Genomic DNA, 21,507 nt, shown 5'->3' with positions numbered 1-21,507 from the left:
ACCGACAGAATGGGAGAAGATATTTGCAAATGACATATCAAATAAAGGGTTAGTATCCAAAATCTATAAAGAACTTATCAAACTCAACACCCAAAAAACAAATAATCCAGTGAAGAAATGGGCAAAAGACATGAATAGACACTTTTCCAAAGAAGACATCCAGATGGCCAACCGACACATGAAAAAATGCTCAACATCACGCATCATCAGGGAAATACAAATCAAAACCACAATGAGATACCACCTCACACCTGTCAGAATGGCTAACATTAACAACTCAGGCAACAATAGATGTTGGCGAGGATGCAGAGAAAGAGGATCTCTTTTGCATTGTGGTGGCAATGCAAGCTGGTGCAGCCACTCTGGAAAACAGTATGGAGGTTCCTCAAAAAACTAAAAATAGAACTACCTCACGACCCAGCAATTGCACTACTAGGCATTTATCCACAGGATACAGGTGTGCTGTTTTGAAGGGATACATGCCCCTCATGTTTACAGCAGCACTATCAACAATAGCTAAAGTATGGAAAGAGCCCAAATGTCCATCGATGGATGAATGGATAAAGAAGATATATATATGTGTCTATATATACACATATATATATGTGTCTATATATATATATATATATATATATATATATATATATACATACATACAATGGAGTATTACTCGGCAATCAAAAAGAATGAAATCTGGCCATTTGCAACTACATGGATGGAACTGGAGGGTATTATGCTAAGTGAAATTAGTCAGAGAAAGACAAAAATCATATGACTTCACTCATATTAGGACTTTAAGAGACAAAACAGATGAACATAAGGGAAGGGAAACAAAAATAATATAAAAACAGGGAGGGGGACAAAACAGGAGAGACTCATAAATATGGAAAACAAATTGAGGGTTACTGGAGGGGTTGTGGGAGGGGGGATGGGCTAAAAGGGTAAGGGGAATTAAGGAATCTACTCCTGAAATAATTGTTTCACTATACGCTAACTAATTTGGATGTAAATTTTAAAACATCAAAAATTAAATTAAAAAGAAAGAAAGAAAACATTACACCATCTCAAAATCTCCACTCACAATTATTATTCTTTTTCCCTAAAGGCAAACCACTATCTTGACTTTCAACACTATACTTTAGTTATGCTTGGTTTTGAATTTTATAGATGATCCATATAGCACATGCTCCTTTGTGGATGGCTTTTAAATTTGATGTTTGTGAGATTCTTCTGGAACTTGTCATTTTCATTGCTGTATAGTATTCCATTGCAAGAATATACCAAGACTTATTTATTCTTTCTACTACTGAAAGACATTTGGGGTGATTACAAATAATATTACTGTGAATATTATTTATACAACTCTTGGTACAAATGTGCTTACAATTCTCCTGGGTATAATTTAGAAGTGGATTTGTTGGCTCATAAGATATATGTGTTGTTAATTTTAAAAGATAAGTCAAATTATTTTCCAGAGTGGTTGTACAAATTTGTACCAATGAGAATTTCATAGCTTCATATCCTTAACATTTTAAATTTAAAATTTTAAGCCATTTATTGTAAATCTCATAGTTTTAATTTGCTTTTTCTCAGCCCTAAGCAACCACTCATCTACTTTCTGTCTCTATAGATTTATCTATTATGGACATTTCATATTTGGAACTATACAATTTATAGTCTTTTGTGATTGTCTTCTTTCACTTAACATAATGGTTTCAAGGTTGGTCCATGTTGTAGTATGAATCAGGGTTTCCTTTTTTTTTTATTGTTGAATAACATTTCATTACATGGATATAGCATTTCATTAATCCATTCATCAGTTGAGGGACATTTGGATTGTTTCTGCTTTTGGCCTATTATGAATGCTGCTGTGAACATCCATGTACAAGTTTTCGTGTGAACATATGTTTTCATTTTCTTGAGTATGTACTTAAGCATCTAATTCCTTGCTCATATTGTAATTCTGCATTTAACATTTGGAGGAACTGCCAAATTATTTTCTGTATCAGTTGCACCATTTTACATTCCCACCAGCAGTATATGAGGTTCCAATTTCTCCACTTCCTTGCAAACAGTTGTTTTTCCTCTGCCTTTTAAAATTCTAGCCATGTTAGGGGGGCATTAAGTGATATCTCATTGTGGTTTTGATTTGCATTTCTCTCACGGCTAATGATGTCAAACATCTTTTTATGTGCCTATTCACCATTTATAGATCTTCTTTGGAGAAAACACTATTCAAATTCTTTGCTCATTTTAAAACCGGTTATTTGTCTTTGTATTATTGACTTGTAAGCATTCTTTATATATTCTAGATACAAGTCCCTTATAAGAACTATGATTTGAAAATATTTTCTCCCATTCTGTGAGTTATTTTAGTTTTCTTAATTGTGTTTTGAAGCACATAATTTTTAATTTGGATGACATTCAATGTATTTTTCTTTTGCTGCTTGTGTTTTTGGCACCATTTACTGATGTCTTCTTGATAAAAAGAAATTTTTATTGTATATTTTGACTATTAGCAATAGTGCCATAAAGTCTTTTTTTAAAATTTTTTTAATGTTTATTTATTTTTGAGAGAAAGAGAGAGAGCGTGCAGGAGTAGGGGAGGGACAGAGAGAGACAGGGAGACACAGAATCTGAAGCTGGCTCCAGGCTCTGAGCTGTCAGCACAGAGCCCAATGCAGGGCTCGAACTCATGAACCATGAGATCATGACCTGAGCCAAAGTCAGATGCTTAATCAACTGACCCACCCGGGTGCCCCAGTGCCATAAAAAAATCTTAAGCAACTGACCTTTTCATTTACAGTAAACCTATCCATTCTCACCACAATGTCCATGATATAAAAGTGAGAATTTTTTCTAGAAACTATTAAAAAATAGTGCTGTCTCTGTTGATAAACTGGCATGTATCTTCCTTTCAGATGTTTCATTTTTTTTAGGAAACTCAAAGATAATTTTTAAAACTTTTATTGAAGAAAAATAAACATAAAGTGTATATAAGTATAAAATTCAGTGTATTTTTGAAAACGGACACATCTGTGTAACCAGCATCAGGTTAAGAAATGAGCACTACCAGTGTTCCAGAAGGCTTCCTCTTGTTCCCTTCTCATCATCTCCCTCAACCTCCAGGGTAACTATGATCTGGACTTCTAATATCATAGATAAAATTTGTATCATTTTGTACTTCATATAAGTAGAACCATGAAGAGTCTAATCTTTGTGCCTGGTTTCTTTTGCTTGACATTATTTCTCTGAGTCATCTGTATTGTTGCATGTAGTTATAGATTGTTTATTCTTATGGTTGGATAGTGGGCAATCATTAAATATACCATGATGTGTTTAGACACTAAACTATTTTTTTTTTAATATATGAAATTTATTGTCAAATTGGTTTCCATACAACACCCAGTGCTCATCCCAAAAGGTGCCCTCCTCAATACCCATCACCCACCCTCCCCTCCCTCCCACCCCCCATCAACCCTCAGTTTGTTCTCAGTTTTTAACAGTCTCTTATGCTTTGGCTCTCTTCCACTCTAACGTCCTTTTTTTTTTTTTTTTTTTTTTTTCCTTCCCCTCCCCCATGGGTTCCTGTTAAGTTTCTCAGGATCCACATAAGAGTGAAACCATATGGTATCTGTCTTTCTCTGTATGGCTTATTTCACTTAGCATCACACTCTCCAGTTCCATCCACGTTGCTACAAAAGGCCATATTTCATTTTTTCTCATTGCCACGTAGTATTCCATTGTGTATATAAACCACAATTTCTTTATCCATTCATCATTGATGGACATTTAGGCTCTTTCCATAATTTGGCTATTGTTGAGAGTGCTGCTATAAACATTGGGGTACAAGTGCCCCTATGCATCAGTACTCCTGTATCCCTTGGATAAATTCCTAGCAATGCTATTGCTGGGTCATAGGGTAGGTCTATTTTTAATTTTCTGAGGAACCTCCACACTGTTTTCCAGAGTGGCTGCACCAATTTGCATTCCCACCAACAGTGCAAGAGGGTTCCCGTTTCTCCACATCCTCTCCAGCATCTATAGTCTCCTGATTTGTTCATTTTGGCCACTCTGACTGGCGTGAGGTGATATCTGAGTGTGGTTTTGATTTGTATTTCCCTGATAAGGAGCGACGTTGAACATCTTTTCATGTGCCTGTTGCCATCCGGATGTCTTCTTTAGAGAAGAGACACTAAACTATTGATGGGCAGTTGAGGAGTTTCTAGTTTGGGCCTATCAGAAATAGTTCTGTCCAGAAAATTCTAGAACATGTATTTCAGTGAATATATGTATGCAATTTTTGCTAGAATTGCTGTGACTTAGGGTATGAATATGTTGTTTAGTAGATACTGTTTTTTGAAATGATTATTACATTGTAGACTCCCACAACAATGCATGAGAATTCCAGATGTTCCCCATCCTTCCCAACACTTGGTTTTGTCTTTTTTTTTTTTTTTTTAATTGTAGACCTTCTAGTGACTATGCAGTATTATCTCACTGTGGCTGTACTTTGCATTTCCCTGATGACCAATGAAGTCTAACACTTGTTCACTTGTTTATTGGCTATCTGGATATATTTTTTAATAAAGTGGCTGTTCATACCTTTTGCTCATTAAAAACAATTGTGTTCTCTGTGCCTTTCCTATCTGTTTGTAGTCCTTTATTCTGGATAAAAATCCTTTGATGACATATGCATTGTAAATATATTCTCCATTCTACGGCTTGCTTTTTCCTCTCTTGGTGATGTTTTTTAGTGAACAGAAGATATTCTTAACATTTACATAGAACAATTTAACAATCTTTCCTTTTATGAATAGTGCTTTTGTATCCTATTTAAGACATTTTTCCGTCCTAAGTTTATGAAGATATTCTCCTATATTATTTTTCTGAAGTTCATTGTTTGACTTTTGCATTTTGATCTATAGTCCACCAGCAGATGATTTTACTGAGGTGAGATTCAAGTTGCATTCCCCCCCCCCCATATGGACAGCCAACTGACTCAGCACCATTTATTAAAACGTTTCCATACACACTTGGCCCTTTCTGGATTCTCTCTATTCTGCTCCATTGGGTCTGTCTTACCCCAAATGCATACTTAGCATATATTAATCACTAGCTTTTTAATAAATCTTAATATCCCAAAGTGGAAATCCTCTCACCTTGTCCATTTTTTTTCCAGACTAGTTTTGGCCCTTTGAATCTCCATGTATATTTGAGAATCAGCTTATTGAGTTTCACCAGAAAAGGAAAAAGTTGGATATTTATTGCAATTATAATGAATCCATATATCAATCTGGGGAGAAATTATATCTACACAATATTGAGTCTTCTATTCTATAAGCATTATATATCTTTTATTTATTTAGAACTTCTTTAACTTCTCTCAAAAATGTATTATTACTTTATATGTAGAGATACTGCATATCTTTTCCTAGTGTGTTAATAGAGTTCAATCAGAGAATAGAATCAGTAGGTGATATGTCACAGGCAATTGGCTTATGCCATTTTGAGGGCTACTTAAGCTGCCTTAAACTCCACTTCTAGCTATTTCTGTTCTTGAATTAAAGTACCCAAGGAACATGACTTTATTTAAGGGAGTGCTACAGGCACCTTTTCAAATGTCTATTCTCAATAAAAGGTCTATTCTCAATAAAACAGCCAGTTTTCCTGTTAAAAGTAAGTCAGGTCATATCATGTCATTCCTCAGTTCCAAATCTCACAATGGCTCCCTGTAACACTTGGAGTAATGCCCAAGTCATTACATTGACCTACAAAACCTTACATGAGTTGGCCCCTGTTACCTCTCAGACCTCATCTTTTCCTACTCTTTGCTTCATTTACTCAGCTCTAGCCACAATGGCCTCCTTGCTTTTCCCTGAACACTAGGTATGCTCCATCCTCATGACCTTTGCATATTCTTTTCCCTCTGCATGGAATGGTCTTCACCTCATGCCTTGCTTCTTATGCCTTTCAAATTCATACTCAAATGTTACCTTCTCAGTGAGTCCTTCCCTGACCAAACTCTAAAATAGCAGCTACCACCCTGATATTCCCCATTCACTTTCCCTGTTTTACTTTTCTTTCCTGCACTTGTCATGAACATTCCATATATTTGACAGTTCACTTTACTATTTTGTTTATTACCTGCTCACTTTTGTAGCAAAGCAAGGTCTACAAGGGAAGGGATTTTTTGGCTACTCGAGAAGGCTTTCTAAAAATACAGCACTCTGTCGCCAATAGGGCATCAAAAACAGACAGATTTTAATGGTATGAGAAGACAAAAAGGATAGTTTAGAATGAAATCCCACAACAAGAAGCAAGGGGAAACTGAGGCTCTGGATGTAATTCCTTGGGCTTCTGTGGGAAACAACCACCATGAAAGAGAAAAGGACGATGGAAAGCAATTGCTTACTTGTGACATAATTTTATGTAGAATTGCTACTGTATTAAAGTTAAAGGATGGAAACATCCATCTTCTAAGAACTTACCTTTATTGTCATAGTCTATATTCTAGCCCATTTAATTTGATCATTCAGGAAACATGGAGTATAGTCCAGGCACAATGGAGATACAGAGATGAATAAGATGTGGTCTTAAACTCAAGGAGCTCATTATCTGCTAAGAAAGATAGTGCTCTTCTTCCAATCCAGGAAGCTGTGATGGGTCAATAATGTGTTTAACTCCACAATGGGTGCACAAAGCAGGAGTGTGTCAACTTCATCTAGGGGTCATAGTGATTTAGGACTGACTACAGGATGGACAAACAGCGTCAGAGGGCTGTGTAGAAAATAATCTTACCCATTAACCCTGATCCTCCCTCATTAACTTCTGCTGAATCACCCCTATTTCATCTTCCAGCCTGTACCTAATAAAATCGCATCTCTGTTTATAATCCTAGATGTTGCCACCTTATTTCTGTTCCTCACCTCTTTTTCAGCACCATTCCTGCATGCCAGTGGCTTTTGATTTCATGATATACCATTTACTTTTGGCTCTATGCTCAATTTTTTGGAAGTGATGGCAGATACCTTTTTTCCCCCCAACCGTGAACCTTAGCTTTCTTTTTGGATAAGTTCTTGCAATCTACTCCTGTCTCTGCCTCACTTCACTCCTTGGCCCTGCAAACCTCTCCCCAAATCAGCTATACGGGTGGCATTTATCCTAGGCCTGACTGGCTCTTCCTTCTTGGCCAGTAACCATCAAACTAAGGATTGTAGAGAAGATACCAGAAATCTTTGTAGGGCACAGTATCAGTGCAAATTTTCTCATAGCCAACAAGATCAGTATTGTTTTCCTTTCTTCCCTGTCACCTTCCTTTCAGCTCCAATTACTCAAGCCACAAAGAGGGCAGACTTGAAACAATCAATATGAAAAGAGCATAGCTATGCCTGCAGCAAGGCATTCTTTTTTTGAAAAGCTATTTTAAAAAAAGTCCCAGGATGTATTTTTTGGACTTGTTCATGTTTTTCCACCTAGGTAATACATTTGAAGCTCCCAGGAACACTTAAATTACATTTTACACAGAATCCTGAGCACAGTAGGTGTTCAGCTCAGCAAATATTTACCGAAGTAACATCTCCACCCAGACAAAGACCAGGACTGTTATGACTCACTATAAAAGTGGGGAATCCCCCAGATTCAGATTCCTCTCCTTTCATGGTAGCCTCCTATCTGTTCAAGCTTCCATATGGGCTCTGCATCATCCTCACAGGAGTTGGGGGCATGGGAACCAGCACAAACGCAACATGAAGCTCTGACTAGTGCTTTTGCCATGAATAATGAAGTACTCTGTCTCTGAGCCTCTTATGTCTTTTGCTAGCATCTATAAGATAGTAACAGGTTAACTTGTTAACCTCCAAGTAGAGCAAAAGCTCATCCCTACACAATTCTTATTCTTCACATTTCTTGATTTCCCAGGAAATAAAATGCAAGATATTCAGGATTATTGGGCAAATGACACTTTTAATTCTGAGAAATAACAATAGGTAAATAACAACTAGTATCTATACTCCTAATCGCAAGTGACAGTGAGATAAGCTCTTGGAATAAAAGTCCTTTAATTGAACAAGTTTAGCTTCACACAGAATTTCTGACATTGTCCTTATTTTCTGCATTACATAAGAGGCATGAGGAGATCCTCTGGACCTGAAATATCTACTTTGCTCCAAGTTAAGTGATTCTGGTCCTTATTGAACTACAAGAGGAATCTAGAAAAAAAAGAATGTATTCTCTCATAATAGTCATTCATATCTAGCACAGTTATCATATGGGTTTTAGGTCACCTAGCAGAGCCCTTTGAAGGACACCAGATATGGTGTACTTTTTTCCTTCATGAGAACCTTCTCAGAAAAAATAAGAATGTTTGTAGACTACATTTTGAAATAGCTGTATCAAATACAACTGCCATGTAATAAACTGTACATAATTAAGGTACAGGATTTGGTAAGTTTTGATATATGTATATATCAGTGAAATACTTACCACAATCCAGGTAATGAACATATCCATCACCCCCCAAAGTTTCTACATGTCCCTTTGTAGTTCCTCCTTCCTGCTCTTCTGTGCCACCTCCCACCCATCTGCAGGTAACCACTCATCTGATTTCTGTCACCACAGATTAATTAACAACAGGTCGGTTTAATTTTCTAGAATTTTTTATAATTCAATTATATGGTATGCAACTTTTTTTTTTGCCTGGCTTCTTTTCCTCAGAATAATTATTTTGAGATTCATTCATGCTGTCCCAAGTATCAGTAATTCGTTCTTTTTTTTTTTTTTTTTTTTACTGGATAAAACCATTTTATGAACTGAGCAATTACTTGACCTAGTCAGTTTTTAAAAATTGTAGCCATTGTAATAAGTGTGCAGTGGCATTTAATTGTGGTTTAAATTTGCTTTTCCCTAATGACTAAATGGTGTTGACAATCTCTTTTCATATGCGTATTTGCCATTCATGTGTACTCTTTTTTGAAGTGTCTCTTCAAATTTTTCACTCATTTGAAAAACTGGATTATTGTTTTCTTATTATTGAGTTCTCAGTAACCTTGATATAAGTTTTTATTAGATACATGATTTGCAAATATTTTCTTCCAGTCTGTTTCTTTCTCTCATTTTCTTAAGATTTTCTTTAGAAGAGGGTTTAAATTTTTATTGTCCAATTTATCAATGTTTTCTTTTATGGTTTATGCTCTTAGTGTTATATCTATAAAATCTTTGCTTATTCCAAAGTCACAACATTCTTCTTACATTTTCTTAGACAAGTTTTACAGTTTTAGGTTTGATAGATCTATGATCCATTTTGAGTTAATTTCTGAATGTGGTGCAAGATATAGATCAAAGTTCATTTTTGCATGTGGATATCCAATTGTGCCAGGACCATTTTTTGAAAAGATTGTTCCTTCTCTACTGACTTGCTTTTGTACCTTTGTTGAAAAGCTGTTTCCCTTATATATGTAGGTTATTTCTGAATGCTATTCTGTTTTATTGATATATATGTCTATTTCTATCTAGTACCAAACTACCTTCATTACTATAGATTTATAATAAGTCTTAAAATCAGGTGTCCTCCAACTTTATTCTTTTTTTATTCTTTTTTTTTTCTTTCCAAGATTTCATTTAAATTTAAATTAGTTAACATATACTGTAATATTGGTTTCAGGAGTAGAATTTATTCTATTTTATAAAGTTGTTTTTGGCTATTCTATGTCCTCCATATTTCTGCATTAATTTTAGAACTAGCTTGTCAATTTATACAAAAAAATGCCAGCTAGGGTTGTGACTGTAATTGGGCTTAGTCTATAGATCAATTAAGAGAGAATTAACAATATTGAATCTTTCAACCCATGAGCATGGTATTTCTCCATTTATTTAAGATTTAATTTCTCTCAGCAGTTTTATAGTTTTCAGCATGTAAGTATTTCACATTATTTGTTAGATTAGCAATGTTTTGTAGTTTTCAGTATACAAGTATTACACATTGTTAGATTTATCCCTAAAGATTTCTTATTTTTGGTGCTATTATAAATGGCATTGCATTTATTTTCACTTTTCAATTGTCTGGTTTTAGTATTTAGAAATACAGTTGATTTTTATACCTTGATCTTGTAAACTGCAACCTTGCTAAACTCATTTATTAGTTCTAGTAGTTCTTTAAAGAACAGATTCTATTGAATTTTTTACACACACAACCAGGTAACTTCTATTTATTTTTCTTATCTTAATTACACTGGCTAAAATCTCCATTGTTGAACAAAAGTTGTGAGAGTGGACATCTCACTTTGTTTCTGATCTTAATGGGAAAACAATCAGTCTTTTACCATTAAAAAATGGTGTTAGCTATAGGTTTTTCATAGATGTACTTTGTTAGGTTGAAGTTCTCTTTTATTCCTGGTTTGTTGAGACTTTATCAGGAAAGTATGTTAAATCTTTTTCAAAATGCCTTTTCTCTGTCTAGAAAGATAATCATTGTTTTATGTTGGTCAATATGGTGAATTTTATTGATTGATCTTTGGATGTTAAATCAACCTTGTATTCCTGAGATAAATCTCACTTTGTCATGATGTATTATCCTTTTGATATTTCATTGGACTCAATTTGCCAAAATTTTGTTTAGAATTTTGGATCTATGGTCATGAGGAGTATTAACTTATAGGGCTTTTTTTCTCTAATGTCTTTATTAGGTTTTGATATCAGGGTAATGCTGTCCTCATAGAATGAGTTGGGAATGGTCCATTATTTTCAGTATTTCAGAAGATTTTCTGTAAAGCTGATAACATTTCTTCAACAATACAGGCGCAGATTAGCTGGGTGCCTCTGGCTCAGGATCTCTCACAAGGATGCAGTCACTGGGCCAGCCATTTGCTGCAGTCCTCCAAGGTTCAAGTTGGGTAAAATAAGCTTACAAGCTTATTGCTATTAGCAGGCCTCAAAAGATTTGTTTTCAAGTTTATTAACATGGCTGTTAGTGAGCCTCAGTCATTGCTGGCTTCAGACTAGAAATATCAGTGCCTTGCCATGTGGGCCTCTCCATAGGGCAGCTCACACAACAAGACAGGTGGCCTCCCTCAGAGTGAGCAAGTGAAAGGGTGAGAGAGATCCAAGAAGGAAGCCACAGTCTTTTGGTAACCTTATCCTAAAAGTGATATCACATTAATAAGCGCATCAGTAAGTCCAGCCCATATTCAGTGAGAGGGGATTTCACAAGAGTGTGACTATCAGGAAGCAGAAATCATTGCAGAACATGTTAGAGACTCCCTACAATAGTTGTTCTCACCATTACATTATCTTCCTAATATTAGGTGATGTCACCTCTACCTTCCTTATTTGGGTAATATCTTCTTTTTTTCCCTCTGATCATTTGAATTAGCGGTTTGGTCAATTTTATTGATTTCCATAAAGAGTTTTGGTTTCATGCTGTTTTCTGATTTGTTTTGTTTTCTATTTCATCAATTTCCACTTTCATTTTTATTATTTCCTTTCTTCTACTTATAATAGGTTTCATTTGCTCTTTTTTGTTGTTTCATAAAGTAGATCTTTCTTCTTTTCCAATATGGAGTTTAGTGCTATAATTTTCCCATAAGTACTGCTTTAATGGCATCCAACAAATGTTGATATGTTGGTATTTACATTTTCACTCAGTTGAAAATACTTTCTAGTTTCTCTTTTGATTTCTTCTTTGGCCATGAGTTACTTTAAAGTGCTCTATTTAGTTCCCAAATATTTCAAAATTTTCTAGAGTTCCTTCTGTTATGGATTTCTAATTCAATTCTATTGTAGTCAGAGAACATACTCTGTATGAACTGAATCCTTTTAAATTTAATAAGACTTTTTCTATGGCCTAGAATATGATCTATCTTGGTAAACGGACCATGTGTACTTGAAAAGAATGTGTATTCTGCTGCTGTTGGATGTAGGATTACATAAATGTCAATTAGGTCAAGTTGGTTGATAGTGTTGTCCAAATCTTCTATATCTTTACTGATTTTCTCTTGTAGACTACATTTTAAAATTTTACCAAAAATGTAATATCTGCAACTGAACTTGACCATTACCATTATATTTATTAAGATATTTTAAAAATATTTTTCTTCCTCTGGCACTACACACATACACACAATCACAAATTTAGAGGCCACAAAACTGAAATGAAATGAAGCATCTAACTGTGATGCTATACCTTTGAACAAATTTTATTATTGAAGAAAGCACTTTGAAACTGGGTTATTTTATCTTTCCTTGTCTGAACTTGTAAGCTACTTAATTGCAAAATGTGTTTTATTCACAGTGCCTCTTAATATTTTATTCTTTATGCCAAGTCATGCTCCCACTGCAAACAAGACAGCAGCAAAATCTTTAATGGAATGAAACAAATATATGTGTTTCTACTATAACACTGTTTACAAGTGTTCCTATTTTAACAGGATATATAAATGCTTTAAAAACCTTGCATTCTACAAAACTGTGCATAAAAATAATGGATTATGGGAAAAATTGTATGGGGTCATAGCAGTTGAAACATATTTAACTTTGCAACCAAAATAATAATAAAAATAATAATTATCCAATTAAAATACTAGTTACTCAGCAAATGTCCATTACCATTTGTACCAGGATTACAGTTGATTTTTGCAACCTGAAATCTACAAGATGTAGGTACTTGAGGGCAATTCACCTCCAATAGGTAACATTGTCATCTAAATTAAAAATCTGTTCTGGATCTTTGCTTTCTTCAACAATCAATTATTTTTAAACACATAGGAAATATCTCTCTACTTCTCCATCTACTCCTCCAATTTTAATCAGATAGCTTCATAACATAGGAAGTACACCAGTTCTTGAAGCCATTAAACTAGTTTCTTCGCTTAAGTCTTCCTTCTTTAATTGTAGGAAGGCTTGCCCCTATATGCTTTAAACCATTAATGTGTGGGGGGAAAATGACATATGAACCAATGATATTATTTTCTAATTTGCCAATTGGTTACTAATTTGCACTGTAGAAATATGTTGCAGCTGAAAAGACTGTACTCTGTAATTCTCTAACTTTGAAATGCATGATTTTCCCAGACATTCTCCTGGCAGCAGCTACTATTGGGATTTAAATATCTGTCTTCCCAGGATCACTGAAAATATATTTTCTGAGCACCTACAATGTTCAGAGTCTGTTCTGAATGATGGACACAGTGGTGAGCATGACAAAGTCCCTGTATTCATAGACTGTATATTCTGGTGGGGGATACAGACAATAAACAGGCAAATCAATAAATACAGTAATATCAGAGAGTTATACTTGCTATGAAGAAAATAAAACAGGGTGATAATATATGGAATGAGACGTTGGGGCTGGATGGCCATTCTGTAGACAGACCACTTTGAATAGAATGATCAGGGAAGAGGTGGTATTTGATCGCCTGGGCGGCTCAGTCGTTTAAGCATCTGACTTCGGCTCGGGTCATGAAATCATGGTTCATGGGTTTGAGCCCCACATTGGGCTCTGTGCTGACAGCTTGGAGCCTGTTTCAGTCTTTGTGTCTCCCTCTCTCTCTGCCTCTTCCCTGCTTGCACTCTCTCTCTCTTTCAAAAATGAATAAACACTAAAAATTTTCTAAAAAATATAGAGAGAGGTGTCATTTGAGCCAAGGACTATAAGATGAGAAGGAACTAGTCACAGGAAGATCTGGAGAAAACTGTCAGGCAGTGGGGATATAAAGAAACAGTAAGTGAAAGGCCTTGAGAAGGGAGTAAGTTTAGTGTATTTGAGGAACAGAATGAAAAGTGTCTAGGGCAGCATTAGGGGCATACTCAGCTCAGAGTGCCACTAGTCACTGCCATACTCTGGTTGACACAGCAGGTCAAGTCACTGTTGTTTAACAATTCCATGTCCTCCATGCCTCAAATGGCCAATGGTGCCCCAAAATGCCTGCTAGACAAATCCAACTGACTGACCCTCAGCCGAGAGCCAAACCCAAGCAATGGAGCGCATTTGATCACCACAAAGTGTCACACTGGAGTGGTGCCAAACAAGTTTGACCTCTCTGAGAGAGCTGTTGAAATCTGATGTGGGCTCCATCCAGAATTCAGCTGTGGGCCACGGAGAGAGAGCTGGAAAGGGCTTCTCAGGTGGCAGCCTGAGACAGTGGGGGCAGGATGAGAATAAAGAGTAATGATGTGGGAGAGATGGAGTGGGCCCCGAGGGAAGGATCGAATAGCAGCGAAGGCAGAATTTTGCAAGTCCCTTCAAAAACAGTCTTCATTTGGTTTTCTTTTGTCAGCCTTGGGAGTCCTGGACACTTACTCTGATGAGCCAGTGACTTTCTAACCAGCTGGAACTATCTAACAGAACAGCCAGGTAGTAGGGCTTCACTATTTTTTCAGAAACCTTATCCCACTTAGGCTGTTTTCAACTTTAGTTTGCCATATACAAAATAACTAATTTTATCAGAAGGATCATAATTTCCTTTATGAGGAGAGACTCTTCATTCTCCTCTTTGGATATCCTTGTCGTAGTTGCCACAATACTGGACTAGATCTTTCTCTTCAAGAGGAAATTACACTGCAAGGCCAGGACAATTTCAGGGGAACTTTTCAGATAGCTTAATGCCACAGTAGGAGATAAACTTTGCTGATACCACCTAGCAGCTCACAATGCCAAAATGATACCGACCCTCTGGGATTCACAATTCAGGCTATGGGGGATGAGAAACTAGGTATGGGGCTGCTTACCTGTTATTCCTGCAGCGAATTGTGAAGCCAAGAAAGAAGACTATCAAAAGAAGTCCACAGCTGAGAAAGGTCCAAACAACACCCAAGAGAACAGGAGATAATGAGGAAATGGTCTTACTGCTATAATGGGAAGAGGTCTGAGAACAGAATGAAGAGAAGGTGTTAGGAATGAAGGCTCTTTTACAGACCAAACACAAACTGTCCCATCATCCCCAAAGCCAGGAAATACATGTCCTGCATAAGCATTTCCTCCTTCTGTTCCACCTCCCCCTCCTCCTCCTCCTCCTCATCACCACTACCACTGCACCACCACCACTAACAACAACAACAACAACAACATGTATAACTGCCCTGATAACTCATGGCTGCTCACTTACAATTGTCCTGCAGAGATCATGAAGAGGACTCCGATCCAGCTCCTGGCCAGGAAAACTGTCACACAATTCGGAGCAGTTTATTTCAGGCTCCATGACATCACATGCCCCTTTTGGTGTGTGCTTATTCACAGTCTTGGTTATCTGCTGGTGGGTAACCAGCAGATCTTAGACTAAAACACAAAAACAATTCAAATCTTTTCTTCAGAGGCACCATTTTGGAGCTGGCTCTTGGCTCAGAATCTGGGATGAAAACAACCCATTCAGGTGGAAGTAAAAGGCTAGGCTTTTTCACTAGGCTCGTTCATCAGACACCTTCCAGGCTCTCTTTGTGCCCTGATGCCAGTGCATACCATGTGAGGCAAGAGTGGGCATCCTGGTAACCATTAGATTACACAAAGTGATGATTCTGGCTTGCCACCAGATGGCAGTCACTGCTCCAAGTACTCTCACACAGGTCCAGAAGGAAAGGAAGCCAATTAAACCTGTTAACAAACAAATATTTATATATTACATATATAAAAACAAATATATAATACAAATTATAAATATATTATATGTTAATATATAGTATGTAAATGGTTTATTATAGAAGTTTAAGAATATTATTTTATACATTTTAATTATACAGTTATATTTTATTTTATATAGGTATTTTATCATGTATAACAAAGGTTTAGCATATATTTAAATAAATATATTTTTAAGCTTCTATAATAAAAACACTTCAAAAACAAAGACAAAGGTCATGTAACAATTTATAGATATAAAATTCTACAGTCTCTTTTCAGATCCTTTATTTGGCTCAGCACTATAATAACTTTAATTTAAACATGTGAGGCTCATCTTCCTTTTTTTCCCTACTAGGAAATCCCCTGCCCTTCCAAGATTTTTCCACGCAGCTGATGGCTTAAGCTGTGTCTGATCCTGAGTGGCAGTGGACTCAGGTGCCCCATGCTGTCTGCATGAAATGTCTTTCAGTCGCTGGAGTTCTTGTTCAGTTAGTGAGTGGAGGAACATTCTATATCCAGGCAGCTGGGGTCTCAGAACAATACACAAGCCTTTTGCCAAGAGTTTTGTTTGTTTGTTTGTTTTCAAACTATTAGACTATTAGAAGTGGGAGAGCCTATTCAGGTAATAGGGAGAGAAACTGAGGAGTTGTAGGAAATCCCACAGAGTGAATCAGTGGCCAGAGGATGGTGTTATTTCTCTTAGAAGATGCCTGCAATATGAATACTGTGATCTGAAAAGAAGCTCAATTTACAGAACAAAAGCAGAAATGCAGGAAGGCTCAAATTAGCCTCAGAAGAAAAGGTAGACAAGTCCCTAATTCTTTAAAGCAATCTACCCCTTGATAGCGAAAACAGATTAGAAATTTTACCAGTGGGAATTTAAAAAAGGGTGCCACTTTTGCTTTGTGTTTCTGAAACAGCTTAGTACAGTTTTCTTTTATTGTGGAGGAAAATTGGAACAGGAAAAAAAATCAATTATTATTATTTCAATAGCCACTGAGTATAGGATTTGTATTTAAGCCAGAACAATGTGACAGGTGTAGAATGCCATCTTTGGATTCTGCATGCTTAGGCATGAACAATATAGCACCAGGTGCCGCCCATTCATTGGCCTCTCATATGTTCCTGAATTATTTACCAGGTTCATCATAATGAAATCCCAAGAGAACTAAAAGCTACTTCTCCTATCAAGACATTTAAATTCTTGTACAGACTGTCAGTTTACTGAATGCAAAATTAAGAACTAAATATAAAAACATGGCTATTTGCATCATAATTTGGTTAAAATTTTATTGCTGAAAAAACTATTTATTTCCTTTTCCTCTTTTTAAAGTTAGACATATTCTATTGTGTCTTCTAGCATAGAGCAATATTGTAAGTCACAGGGAGGACTATATATCTGATGGACTGAAAGATTTATTTTTCACATATTGCCCTTTTAACAATACTGGCAAATAAACACATTTATATTTGAACCATTATTAAGTCTATGTTTGTGTATCCTACGTCTATAGAAGTACACATCAGCGCGCGCGCGCGCGTGTGTGTGTGTGTGTATAACCTCATTTGTTCTTACCACAACAGTGCCATGTGAGGTAAACACACCATACCTCATTTTTAAATAAGGAAATTGAAGAGTAAAGAACCTGCAGAGGCAGCACCTGAACACAGGAGTTTACATTCTAAGGTCAATGTCTACCTAGTGTATACCCTGCATGGGGCAAACTCTCTAAACAGGCCTCTCCCAAGAAGACACCAAATGGCCTGGTGAGTTTCTTCATGTTTAGTTCCCTGAGCTTCACTTCCAGAAGCTCCCTGGAGTATGGCACACAATAGTGTCTCTATGCCAGTAGTTCTCAACTGAAGCAATTTTGCACTTCCAGAGGGTATCTGACAATGTCTGGAGACATTATGGTTGTCCAAACTGAGAAGACGGAACCACTGACATCTAGTAGGTAGAGGCCAGGGTTTCTGCTACACATCCCACAATTCATAATATAGTCCAAACGACAAAAAATTATCCTTCTCCAAATGCCAATAACGCTAAAGTTAAGAAACCCTGGTCAACATTGTGGATCCTAGAAGTTCTAACAATGTTAAGCTTATATCATCTTTGGGAGATTCTGTGAACATGACGGGGTAGTCCATCTAAATATAAATTTCCTAGGGGATAAATTCCCCTTTGGTTCCCTTGGACAGACTGAACTCACTGGCATGGAACTTTGAATGCTAGGCCCCCATTCAATCCATGGATATCCAGTGTAGGAACTTTATATACCATGATACTGGGCTCTGTCACGGGGCAAGCACTGAACTCCAATGTTAGCACACATTCAGAGATTCACACATGAGGAGCTGGTGAAACAGTGAATGGCTTAGTCACTGAGAGGAGAGTTGAATGATTTCAAAAACAGTTGAGTGGGAAACTGGGTGGGGAATAGTGTGTCAAACAGGGTAATGGTGAGTGATTTGACAAGACAGATACAGGATCTAAGGCACAAAGAGAAAGATCTGCCAGGCTCCTCCAAGAGCACCACCCCCCACACAAAGTCTTTACAGGTAAATTGTCTAGGTCACAGACAGTAGCAAATCCAAGACCATGCATGGTGGGGCTTACAGTTTATTTGACAGATTACAGAGTCCTGCCCAATGATTAGGATCAGAAAAACAGACATTGCATTAGCTACACTGTTACCAAGTATAAGTCTTTTATAGGTTCATTACACTGAATGGTACCATATCTTTTCATAAAATCTCTCCTATTCTTCTACACATTATTTCTGGCTATTGAAAAACTAGCTGTACAACTACTGTCTTTTAAAAAGTTGTTTTGCAGTTGGTAGGACTTCTGCTTCTGTTCATGAAGAATTAACTGCTACAGGAATTGCCTTCCTACTGTAAACAGTTTTAAAACTAGACAAAATATATGAAACTGTTCTTTTTAGACACTGGATAGCAGATATCATAGAACTATGGAAAACAAATGAGGTGAACCCTACAATTGACTGACATATATAAAACGGAATATAAAAAATATTATTTCAATGATTATAATTGGCCCTAAGTTACTGCCTGGAGGCAGTTTCCAGGCCACATCCCAAGGAAGGAAACCCAAATAGAGCCTAGGTCTTGCTTATGTAAGGAGAATAGATTGGAGTTTGGGGAGGTCAAGGCAGATAGAATTTAAGGCAGAGGAACGAAGATGGAGATACAAAGAGAGAGAGGGCTTTGGAAATCTGCAGGGTATGTCCTCAGTCTTTTTCTGAGTACTGAACTAGGCATGAATGAGAGGAAACCACTTGAAATGGAAGACATAACCACTGGCAGGCAGTAGCTTAACAACTCTAGGAGCTCACACAGAGTTGGGAATACTTTGTGTTCCCACCAACCAGAATGGAGAAACCTCATAATATATGACATTCAATAGAATCCTCAGTAAGGTCATATCTTAGTAGTGGAACTAGTCTACCACTACTAGAAGCGACTACTACTAGAAGCTACTCTACTCTAGGTACTACTGAGCTCTAGTCTAGTCTTTTGGGAGGACCTGCCCTAATAATGCTTAAAAGAAAGCTTCAAAAGGATCAAATTGATGCACAAAAAAGTGAACTGCATTCCAGAACACAACCCAATTCCCTTTAAAGGAATACAAGATCCATCACTCAAAAACATAAAATTCAAATGTCCATCTTCCAATACTAAATCACCATACATGCAAAGAAGCAGAAAAAATATGACCTGTAACCATACATTTAAAAAAATCAATAAAAATACAGAAATGATATTATTAGCACACAAGGACCTTAAAACAACTATTATATCATCAAAGATGCAAAACATAACATAAACAAAATGAGGAGAGAAATCAACAATACAGAAAAGGCCCAAATAGAATTATAGAAATAAAAATATAATTCTGAAATTAAAAATACAATAGATTAGACACTAAAAAACAAAACGTTGCTTAACTTAAAAGCAAAGCAATACAAATTATCCAAAATGAAGCACAGAATGAAAAGCAATTAATACAAATGGACACAGCCTCAGTGACGTATGGAACAATAGGAAGTGGTCTAATATATATACATGTAATTGGATTCCAGGGGATAAAGGAAGGAGAACAGAAAAAAAAAATATTTGAAAGAAATAATAATCAAAATTTTTTCACATTTGATGATAAGTATATACCTAGAGATCCAAGAAACTCAACCAAAATAAAGCAGAATAAACATTAAAACACACATACACATACTAATGCACCTTATAATGAAATTACTGAAAACTGGCAATAAAGATAAAATCTAATATGCAGCCAGATGATGTACAGAGGAATAACAGTAAGACTTAAAACAGATTTCTCATATGAAATTATGTAAATCAGAAGAGAACTGAAGGACATCTTAAAGTAATAAAAGAAAAATAAAGTGAACCCAGAATACAATACCCAGTGAAAACGTGTTTCACTGAAAAGGTAAAATAAAGACATTTATTTGTGAGATAAAGAAAATTGCTTAGCATAATACATTCTAGTTCCATCCATGTCATTGAAAATGGCAAGATTTTATTTTTTTTAAGTTTATTTATTTATTTTGAGGCAGAGAAAGCACAAATCAGGTAAGGATAGAGAAAGAGGAAGACAGAGAGAATCCCAAGCAGACTGCGCTGTGAGCACAGAGCCAGGAGGCAGGGCTTGAACCCAAGAATCGTGAGACCATGACCTGAGCCAAAGTTGAAGGCTCAACCAACTGAGCCACCCAGGTACCTCCAGATTTCTGTCCTTTTGATGGCTGGGTAATATTCCATTGTGTATATATACCACCTCTTCTTTATCCATTCGTCCAGTGGACATGTGGGCTCTTTCCATAATTTAGCTATTGTTGATAATGTTGGTATAGACATCAGGGTGTACTTGCCACTTCAGTATTTTTTTATAAGCCTTATCATAATTAAAAAAATTTTTTTTAAGTTTATTTATTTTTGAGAGAGAGAGACAGAGCGTGAGCGGCATAGGGGCAGAAAGAGAGGGAGACACAGAATCTGAAGCAGGCTCCAGGCTCTGAGCTATCAACACAGAGCCCAATGCGGGGCTCAAACCCAAGAGCCGTGAGATCGTGACCTGAGCTAAAGTCAGACGCTTAAGTGACTGAGCCACCCAGGCGCCCCCAATTCAGTGTTTTTGTATCCCTTGGGTAGCCATCTAGTAGTGCAATTGCTGGGTCATAGGGTAGCTCTATTTTTAACTTTTTGAGGAACCTCCATACTATTTTCCACAGTGGCTGCCCCAGTTTGCATTCCCACAAACAATGTAAGAGGGTTCCCTTTTCTCCACATCCTCACCAACATCTGTTGTTTCCTGTGTTGTTATTTTACCCATCTGACAGGAGTGAGGTGAATCTCATTGTGGTTTTGATTTGTATTTCCTTGGTGATGAGTGATGTTGAGCATCTTTTCATGTGTCTGCTGGCCATCTGGATGTCTTCTTTGGAAGTGTCTATTCATGTCTTTTGCCCATTTCTTAACCAAATTATATGTTTTTTGGGTGTTGAATTTCGTAAGTTCTTTATAGATTTTGGATATTAACCCTTTATCCAATATGTCATTTACAAATATCTTATCCCATTCCATAGGCTACCTTTTAGTTTTGTTGATTGTTTCCTTCACTCTGCAGAAGCTTTTTATCTTGATGAAGTGCCAATAGTTCATTTTTGCTTTTGTTTCCCTTGCCTCAGGAGAAGTGTCTACTGAGAAGTTGCTATGGCTGAGGTCAAAGAGGTTCCTGGCTCTGGTCTCCTCTAGGATTTTGATGGTTTCCTGTCTCACATTTAGGTTTTTCATTCATTTTGAATTTGGTTTTGTGTATGGTATAAGACAGTGGTCTAGTTTCATTCTTCTGCATGTTG

The 21,507-nt window shown here is 36.6% G+C and overlaps 1 protein-coding gene across 2 annotated transcripts in view; it reads right to left on the bottom strand.

Annotated features, from left to right (window-relative positions):
• Nucleotides 1-15,191, bottom strand: part of GPR156 (G protein-coupled receptor 156) — a 64,230-nt gene extending 49,039 nt beyond the window's left edge. For both annotated transcript variants that reach the window (XM_047098532.1, XM_047098533.1), the window contains exons 1-2: nt 15,099-15,191; nt 14,722-14,858 (exon numbers count right to left, since the gene is read on the bottom strand). In XM_047098532.1, the coding sequence (XP_046954488.1) occupies nt 14,722-14,858; nt 15,099-15,191 (230 nt within the window). The remainder of the gene's footprint in view (nt 1-14,721; nt 14,859-15,098) is intronic.
• Between the last annotated feature and the right edge of the window lie 6,316 nt (nt 15,192-21,507).

This window comes from Lynx rufus, unplaced genomic scaffold, assembly GCF_022079265.1.
Source record: "Lynx rufus isolate CCGP_SWC_20201006 ecotype Redwood Valley unplaced genomic scaffold, mLynRuf1.p SCAF_5, whole genome shotgun sequence".
Lineage (NCBI taxonomy): Eukaryota > Metazoa > Chordata > Mammalia > Carnivora > Felidae > Lynx > Lynx rufus.
Note: the sequence above shows the minus strand (reverse complement) of the source record. Positions and strands in the feature narration are given on the sequence as shown.